At 36.7% G+C, this 10,141-nt stretch overlaps 1 protein-coding gene across 1 annotated transcript; it reads right to left on the reverse strand.

Moving 5' to 3' along the window:
- Nucleotides 1-501: 501 nt before the first annotated feature.
- LOC131280168 (olfactory receptor 8H1-like) lies at nt 502-1,449 on the reverse strand. The gene has a single exon (XM_058306294.1). The coding sequence runs from the start codon at nt 1,447-1,449 to the stop codon at nt 502-504; it is 948 nt and encodes a 315-aa protein (XP_058162277.1).
- Nucleotides 1,450-10,141: the final 8,692 nt, after the last annotated feature.

Genomic DNA, 10,141 nt, shown 5'->3' on the forward strand with positions numbered 1-10,141 from the left:
ACTCTACAGATATAGAATTATTTGTTTTGTATTGTTGAAAAGACTATATTTAAACTTTCAGTGCCTTACCAAGGAATATAGAGCTAACAATTTGGCAGATATAATTTCTAAACTCTTGATTTTTCATTCCAAAGTAGCACTCTTTACCATGACACTGTATTTGTTCTTTACAGAAAAAAATGGGATAATTTTTGAAAGAACTCGCCAAAACAAAAATCTCTTAAATTAGAATATACACAATTTAAAGAATAACACTTTTTAAAAAATTAAATTAGTGGCCCTTAAAATTATATCTACATAACCACAGGATTAACACACATTTTTGACTTCCAATTACTAAGTAGATTCCTGAAAACATGTTTTTGAATATGTTCCAGTCATGCATTGTCTAAAAAAAATGCTTCAAAAAATCCAAAAGAGAAAAACATACTGTATTTAAGAGAGACCAAATAAATACCCAAGTATGATGGAAAAGATACACTTAAATATTCAGCATTATTGTCATTTCTGTTGCCTGAAAACCTCTCTCTTCTGCATGACTCTAATGAAAGCGTTTTTCACTTCTTTATTCCTAAGACTGTAAATGAGAGGATTCAGCATGGGAATCACCATAGTATAAAACACGGAAGCCACTTGATCCTTTCCTAAGGAGTAGGACCTCTTTGGTTTTAAATAAGTAAAAACTGTACTGCCATAATAGATGGTGACTCCCAGGAGGTGGGAGGCACACGTAGAGAAGGCTTTGCGTTTTCCAGAAGTGGAATTAATTTTCAGGATAGTGGACAGAATGGACCCGTAGGACACAGAGATTGTGGTAAAAGATACCATTACGTTTAAACTACCGATAACGAGTATTATGATTTCAACATCACGAGTGTCAGTGCAGGACAGGGCTAAAATTGGGGTTGTGTCACAGAAAAAATGATTGACTACATTGGAATTACATAAACGCAAACTGCTCATGCAAAGAAGGTTGACTAATGACTCAGTGAACCCAATCGTATAGGACCCAGTAATAAGGGTGCAGCAGAGTCTCCTCGACATAACAACTGGGTAGTGAAGAGGATTGCAGATGGCTACATAGCGGTCATAGGCCATTGAAGAGAGAAAGAAAAATTCGGTGACAGCCAAGAATAAAAAGAAAGACATCTGGGTGAAGCAGCCAATGAATGAAATAGACCTGTTGCAAGTCAGTAAGCTCTCTAAAGTTTTCGGTGTGATGACTCTTGAGTAACTGAGGTCAAGGAATGACAGGTGACTGAGGAAAAAATACATGGGGGTGTGAAGCTGGAGATCAAGGCAAATAATCACTATGATCGCTGCATTTCCCAACAAGGTAATAAGGTATATCAGGAGAAATAATATAAAGAGGACCTGCCGGATCGTTTCAGAGTCTGTCAATCCCATAAGGAGGAAGTCGAACACATTTGTGCTATTTCTACTATCCATGATGTTCAACTGATGAAAACTGTTGAGAAATCAAAGATGATATTTCACATAAATTACATCCAAACCATATTTTGTTTATAGTAATGATCTGGTTTAAAAAAATAATAATAATCATCTTAGTGATTCTAGAAATTCATAATAAAATGCAATTTACATTATATGACTGAAAAAAATCTTAGTGTATAATTTATATTATATGACTGAAAAATTCAATTATAAATTAGGAAAAATCACCATTTGGATAGTATATAATAGAAACACAGACACTCACATATATATGTTCCTTAAATAAAATTATCGTGACACTGTTTGAAAGACTTCTTTTTCACATTCATCCAGATATTATATCATAGCTGTTACTATTGTACACATTTTTAAAGGAGTAAAAATGCACGGAAAGTTAAGTAAATTAGTCAGAATCATAGCTATTAAGTATTTTTGGCTTTGTGATTCTATGAAGATTGTCTGACTCCACAGACGATACTCTTAATACTTCAGTTTGCATATATTTAATTTCAAAAAATAAAAAACTGCTAGTTATAGAATTAAACAATGATAAAGTGTTTTAATGTATCATTCACTGTTCTTTTCTATCTAATATTATTTAGAACAAATAACATGTTGGAAATTAAAACCTTATGTGTGTTTTTAATATAAAGCATATTCCTATTACTTTTCATGTGTCATTTAACACATTATTTCATCAATTTTCCTCCAAAAGTTACATTTTCAATATATACTCATTGTTTGATGACTTTGATTCCATAAGATCTATACTTCCATTTGTACAAATCCTGACATTACTTAAGTAAGGCCTATATAATATGTGTAAGTATATGGATTTATTTCTAATAATATCCCCATTTTATTGAGATAAACCAAAAATTTCTAAAGTTGAGTTTAATACTTATCATAAGTTAAAGTAGTTGAAAAACTTCCTCTAACATTATTCATCTAAAAATTTGCCAGTTATAAGTTTTCTCACAAATAAAATATGTAAACCATTTACAGAGTCTGAAATTTCAATGAGGTAATATTTGTTTCCTTTGAGATAATTTGTTTAATTTTTTGTGGAGATTTTTTTTAAGGTAAATAAATCAACCTAAATTTTTCTTCAGGTCCTGGTTAAATAGAAAGTTCACCTGGAAATTTTGCCAGACATGTATACCAGGGAGCTATTGTGAACATAAGCAGAGCAGACCAGCCATTGTCTTTCACCCTGGTATTGCTAGGGTACCTCTTATACTAAGGTTCGCAGATAATGAAACGTTTGGTCGTCTCTGGGACCAATTTCCATGAAGATTTCTTGACATGATGCCAAGGATAAAAGTGTAAGGACTAATGTATCTGTGTCAATTCTGTAACATCAACAGAAAATTACCTTCCCCTTAGAAGTCATGTAATTCTGAGCACCATTTTTTGTATTCCTTTGTGATATTCTAAATGATGACTGGATAAAAGAATGTCTTTCTAGAGAAATGCTAAATTTATCTGTATCTTAAAAGCCAGATAATTAATGATCAGGCATGTTATCATACAGTTTTTATGATGAAATAATTTTATATTTAAAAACACTGTCATTGGATTGAACATTGTTTATTATCTAACAACTATTATACAACAAAATTCAAAGACAAAAATGAAAAGCATTCACACATATTGTTATTCTTTAGATATACCTTCTTCCAAGTATTTTCCTTTGTACATGCAAAAGTTATTTATACTTATGCTAAAGTGTTTATAAACTTTTAGCATATTGAATTTTCTGTAATATACTTCTTTTATTATTAAATATTTATAATACACTTTGACCTATGTTAAAATAGTCTTTTGTAAAACCCACAACTTCATGCATTTTGCATTAGTGCAGCATAACAAACTTTTTTCTAGGAATGTGTACCAGCTGCTGAACGAACGTTTTTTGAGGCATTTCAAGGACTACAAGGTAGAGTTTCTCCAGTCAGGTTTGGGAGTGTCTACTAATTCATCAACACAGAGTATGTATTGTTGTATTCATCCACAGTAATGTTTGTGCAACTTGTTTTATTATTTAATGTATTGGCTTTAATTATATAAAAGAAATATGAGAAAAGAAAGTAAAAATCTTTGTTGAAATGAGTAAAACTTTTATAATTACATTAATGTCCAAAAGCTTACTTCCTCTATATAGAACTAGAGGAAATTAATCTTGTGAATCTTTCATTAATTAATATAATGAAATCAATTTTCATTTATGTGTAGAAGGAGATGATGCAAGAGGAACTGTTCACACTGCAGAATTTCAGTGGAGAATATGATGGTTTGGTCAAAGAATGACAAAATAATATATTTTTAATATGCAATTTTCTAACTCATCAATAAATCAATTATTCTAAGAAAAGTTTATTTGGAAGCAAAAGGCCATCAGCAATTTATTACACAATAGATAAACTTGGAGTTTAAGATGTTCTGTATCAATCTACCTCAATAGAGTCTGCTCATAGCTTGAAAATCGCCATATAATATAAGGATTTATCAAAGAAACAATAACTAACAAAACTTTTTATGATTATTCTTTGTTGAATCTTTATTAGTGGAAATCCAATATATAACATCAAATACTAAAATTACTTTTGTAGATCAGAAGAAACAGAAAGTAAACATGGCTTCTTTTTCCTATATTTCAACAAAGTATAAACTTTATCCCTGACAATTATTCAATGTCCTTATTTTTAAAAATCTTTTATTATCTTTTTTTAAAGATAGAGAGATGCCACAAAAAGTTGTATTAAAAAATATAAGAGGTAACCAATACCCCACTCCCCACCCAAGCCTACTTCTCCCAAATCAACAACCTCTTTCAACAGTGTGGCACATTCATTGCATTTGATTAATATGTTTTGGAACACTGCTACACAGCATGGATTTTAGTTTACATTGTACTTTACATTCTCTCCCAGTCGATTCAGTGGATTATGGCAGGTTATTATATTTTAAAATCCCATTCCTGCTCTTTTATTTCTCTCAGTTTTTGATGTTATTTGAAGCTCTGTTAAGGAATTTAGTAATTTTCTGGAAAACTGTTTCTATTGATATTTTATATTCTCATTTCCATCTCTGAAATACTAAAAGCTACACTTTCTAATATTACTATTTTATACAGTTTTATTCTGATGTTATATTTACAGATGGACATTTTTACATCATTTTTCTATTCATCCATTATTTAGAAACACCATTTATTTGGCCCTTATATTTTAATTGAATTAATTACAGACCTTTAAATGGAATGTTTAGTCCACCTACATTTAAAATTATTTATTATTTTCTTTTTTCATATTTTATTTTGTAATCTGCTTCTTATTTTTTTATTTTCTTTTTTGGTTAATACAATATTTAATATAAAAATGTATTCCTCTATTGGATTTTTAAACCATAGTTCATTTCATTATATTGTTAATGTTTCTCTAGGGATAAAATTTGCAGCATTTAATTATTTCATTGCTCTTTAGATTATCATGAGTGCTTCTAGAAAACTCAGATGGCAGTGTTAGATATTCCAGGGTCTATTCAATAACAGAATTTTTGAAAAATTACAATGAAGTTTAAAATTACCTTCTTCAAAACTCCTGAAAATAGTTAAATGTTTGCAGTAATAGGGTGAGTCATAAGTCAAGAAATGTAACCTAAAACTGGTAACACAAGTTCACTTCTAGCTTAACTCCTCAGTGAGACATTGTATAGTGGGCCTGAGCTCTTATTATGGATCCCTGACACTGTTTTGTAAGGAGCAGAGTAACCCATATGGGCATTCTTGACAGTGCATGTATATGGCTTCTAGCCTATTCAGTGGCAGCCTGAAAGCCTGACCCAGGACACTCATCTCCTTTTTGCTCTTCCCAAAACGTTCCCTTCAGACACAATTTGGTTTCAGTCAGTTAAAGCAGTTTAAGAAACAGTCAATACAAACCTGCCTGAGACTTAAGAATCCTGACTTTGAATCCTACAATAAAATATCCAGAAGGTAGAAAATTCTATTTCATAGGGATAGGGGAGGAATTCCAATTCCAGTAAACAGTTGGATTTCTAAGGCCCAGAAAGAAGCCCTGGAAAAGACACTGGCTCAGAAAAAGAGAAAATCCCACAAGACTTCTGCTCATCTTGAGAGGAGAGCTAAATTCCTATGGAAAGCACCAGCTAACAGAGAGAAAATTTCCTATAGAGAGCATCAGGCTACAGAGAGCAAATTTTCAAAAGTCAAGGGAAGACGGTTTTTGCATTGATCTGTACTTGATTTACTTCCTGATACTCAATGGTTTAATTGGCTAATAGTAACTGGACACAAAGTTAGGAGTCAGACAACTCATGGGCTTATGCCCATGGTTAAAATATTAAATTATTACAATATACAAGTTTCCAGGCAAAGTGAGATACAGGAAATCATGGCCCATTGAAAAGAACAAAATAAAACACCAGGAGCATTCAAAGAAAACCAGATTTTTGATAAACAGAAAAAGAATCAGTAAAATTCAAATCTGTGCCATTAAAATGTTTCTGGTTGAAGAAGAAGAAAGTGGGAAAATCATGTTAACTGAAACTTAGGGACATGTGTGATATCCTCAAAATGACAATATAGTCATAAAAAGTGTCTAAGAAGTAAAAAGATAGAAAGGAGCAAGAAGAATATTGAAAGAAAAAATGGCAGAAAACTATTCTAATAGAATGAAAGTCATGCACACACATTCAGAATGATGAGAAATAACAACAAAGAAGATAACCTTGAGGGGAACTGCGGTCACCCCTCGGGCTGAAGTGTGGTTTGCTGGCCTGGCAGGGGAGCAGCCGCGGCAGGCCAAGCCGCTGCCCCCATAATAGGGTGGCTGGTCAGACTCACCGCCACCCCTGAAGGAAGCTCGGCATGGGCGCAGAGTGCCCTCGGGTCTCCCCTTCTCGGCAGCCATGCTTCCACGGCCGCCCCTCCTCCCAGATGGTGCCACCCGATGCCTTGTGGGGCGGCACCCTTCTTCTTCCTTCTCCCTGCGCAGGCGCAGGGCAGAAAATTCCAGTCTGCCCTTTTCCCCTCCCCCGACAGCAGCAACAGCCAGGCGTGGGCGGAGAAATCCAGTCTGCCCTTTTCCCTCCCCCCGACAGCAGCAACAGCCAGGCGTGGGCGGGAAACTCAAGTCTGCCCTCCACCCCAGCAACAGCAGCCACCAATCCCTAAACCCTGCCCCTTCCCCCAGCAACAGCGACAGCCAATCCCTAACCACCACCCCTCCCCCGTCCAGTACCGCTCACTGACCTTTCGCCGGCAACCAATCAGAACAGGGCGTGGCTTCGACCAATCAGCCTTCCCCAGCCCCTATAAAACTGTTGCCTCTCCCTCAATAAAGTTGGACTTGCGTGTTTACCTTGTCTCCACGGTAGTTCTTCTGCCGTGTGCCCTCCAGTCCTGAGAGCCCCCGACAAGGGCCTGGCCTCCCTTGTCCCCAGTTCGTCGCCTGCTTCTCCGGGCGACCCCTTCGTCGCCTGCTTCTCCGGGCGACCCCTTCGTCACTGGCTTCGCCGGGGTCTCGTCTGCTGCCGGACCGACCCCTCGTCCCAAGCGGGACCGACCCCTCATCCAGAGCTGGACCGACCCCTTGTCTGCAGCCAGACCCCACCTCTACCGACCGAGCAAGCCGCCGCAGGGAACCATGACCAGAGGGTAAAACTCTAGGTGAAAAAACAAAGATAGCATTCTGAAAGTTGCAAGAGAAAAGCAAAACGTTATGTAAAAGGGAGTCGCAATAAAATTTAAATGCTGATTTCTCAGGGGAAATCATGGAAGCATGAGGGTAATGAGATGAAATAACCAAGTGCTGAAAGAAAACAATCTCAAAAGATAATCTTATATCCAAAAGACTATATTTTTAAAAAGGGATAAATTAAGACATTCTCACATAAACAAAAGCTGAAGAAGTTCATCACTGCCTGACATGTCTTACAAGCAATGCTACAGGGAGCTTTTCAAGTGGAAAGGAAAGGACACAAAGAAGTGGATCAAAACAGCATAAAAGATTACAGTTTTTGATAAAGGTAACCATAAGTGTAATTATTCAATGCCACAAAAATATATTATCTATGGAAGCTTTATATTATTTATGATTCTTCCCAAAAAGAAAAATTATTTTTGTAAACTGGCCTGTTCCTCTGGGCATGATAACCTTTGATTGTATTAGATTCAGATGAATTATCTTTGATTAAATATGTTAAGATTAGTACTTTGATTCAACCAGGTCAGTAGGGCATGACTCAGGGTTGAAACCCCAACCCTTTGGTGGATTGATGTAAAAGGACACTTACTCAGTAAGATATATGGGAATAGGGAATCTCATAGACATAGCACAGGAGAGAACTTTGAGCCTGCAGTGCTGAGAAGAGAGATGAGCCATTCACCTTATAGTTTGCAGCTGAGCAACTAATGGGGCCTGTAAAGAAATGAGCCCTGAGTCCAACTCCATCACACTCAGGAACACAAATTCCCAGGTAGGACCCATTGACAAGGCACTGAACTCCAGAGCCAACTGCCATGATCATAGAACCTATGTGTCTCTGTAACCCTCAGGAGCACCAGTACCTGGGATTGTATCCATTTTGGCTCTCTCTGGGATCCTGCTGATACACGCATAATCATGTCCCCTCTGATGACTTCCCAACTCTTTTTTGAAGACTCTTAGGCATATAAACTCATCTGTCTTTACCATTTCCTCCTTTTATTGAAGATCTCCTTCTAGTGGTATCACCAGTTAGTGATTGGTAGTAATTCTTCAGTGCCAGGGAGGTTCATCCCTGGGAGTCATGTTCCATGCTGAGAGGAAGGCAATGCATCTATATACTGAGTTTAGTTCAGAGAGTGACCACACTTGAGCAACATGGAGGCTCCCAGGAGGCAATGCCTAGGCACCCTGAAGCTCTAGGCCTAGTTCAAATTTCAGGCTCATCAGCATAGTCATCAGTATGAAAGGATCATCATTGGACCATCCTTCATCACTGGTCTTTGCTTTTGCACTTGGGGGATTGTTGCTGTTCCATTGGGGAATGTGACAGAGCTCCCTTGACTAGGAACTCAGCACTCCATCAGTTGTCTTTTGTAACTGTTACTACTATGGAAATACCCAACACATATCTGAACATTTGATGTAACTAATATACATGCCCTGGAGAACACCCTCCCAACCATGTGTCCCCATCAATAACACTAGTATACTGCCAAATTCAATAGGAAAATGAAATAGTAGTGATAGGTTTAAAGATTACAAATAGAATACATACTAATTTAGAAAAACTAAAAATAAAATAAAAAAATTGGGGTATTAAAAAATGAAAAAATATCATAAAACTTTGTTTTTGACCTTTTGCCTTTTATCACTGTAATAGGTGTTGCCCTGTATGTACAGTGGCAGGGAAATTTCTTTCATTTCTTCCTCAGTGTCTACATCCTTTCTTTTTCTTTTTTTCTAAGTTTTAATTTTGCCTTTAAAAAGTTTTAGATCAGCGTTAAGTCACATATACTTTCTACACATGCCTCTTCTATCACTTTTACTGAACCTGTGGTTGGTGCTGGGGATGGTATATACACAAGACAGTTCAATCTCTGGACTGGTTATGTGCCAGCTGAGGCACTGAGCCTCAGTTGAATTGCAGCCCCTACTCTCCAGTTTGTTGGACTTGCACAGGTCAGCTAACAGGGAAGTGAAGATGGTCAACCACCACACCAGGGAGCCAAGAGTGCCTACAACTGCAAGCAGGAGAATCACATCCATCAACCACATGGGATCTAAGCTTCCTCTCTATATAGAGGTGGAGCAGACATCACCAACCCAGGGTCCACAAGATGGAGGAATAAAATATGGATTAGAGTGAACTTACTGGTATTCAACTATAGAACTATTGTGACTAGTAATGGAAGAATCTGTAGCATTGATCTGGGGAAATGGCCAAGGTAGTTACTGAAGGCAGGCAGAGGGAAGTAGAGATGAGATGTGGGGGTATTTTTTAGGACTTGGAGTTGTCCAAAATGATATTGCAGTGACAGATGCTGGACACTATGTATCTTGCCATAACCCACTTAATGTACTGGGAGAGAGTGTCAACTACAGTGTAAAGTATAATCCATGCAGTGCAACAGTGGTTCAAGATATATTCACCAAATGCAATGAATGTGCCACAATAATGAAAGATGTTGATGTGGGAGGAATGGGGGGATGGGGTGTGGGAACCTCTTGTATTTTTTAATGAAACACTTTTTGTGATTTATGTATCTTTAAAATTTTTAATTAAAAAAATACAAATAAAAGATAAAATGAAACAAGCCCTATGCCACTGATATAGGAAGGCCCTGAGAGAAAAGCCCTATGCAGGACTACAGCTGAGATCAGAAGAGACTACATCCATGGAGTTTTAATAAGAGGTAGGCCCAAAATAAAGATGACTTGCCATCTTAGTTCAACATGCGGCAAAAGATTTAGGTGAGAAAGCAACCAGGAGATGTACTCTTTAAGGCCTTTAACTGTAAACTTCAACCTCAAATGAATTGTTTTATAAAAGCCAACAGATTTTTATGCTGTTGGTTAACTCTAGGGAGAGATTGCAATAGACAAAGGGATTAGGTATCAGTTCTCATGGAAGAAGAATGAGAAGAAACATTGCCTTCTTAGTTATAACATAGGAA

The sequence above is a fragment of the Dasypus novemcinctus genome, chromosome 10 (genome assembly GCF_030445035.2).
Source record: "Dasypus novemcinctus isolate mDasNov1 chromosome 10, mDasNov1.1.hap2, whole genome shotgun sequence".
NCBI classification, from domain to species: Eukaryota; Metazoa; Chordata; class Mammalia; order Cingulata; family Dasypodidae; genus Dasypus; species Dasypus novemcinctus.

Excerpts from the sequence above, each read along its gene's own strand:
- LOC131280168 (XM_058306294.1), bottom strand. The coding sequence starts at position 1,449 with ATGGATAGTAGAAATAGCACAAATGTGTTCGACTTCCTCCTTATGGGA.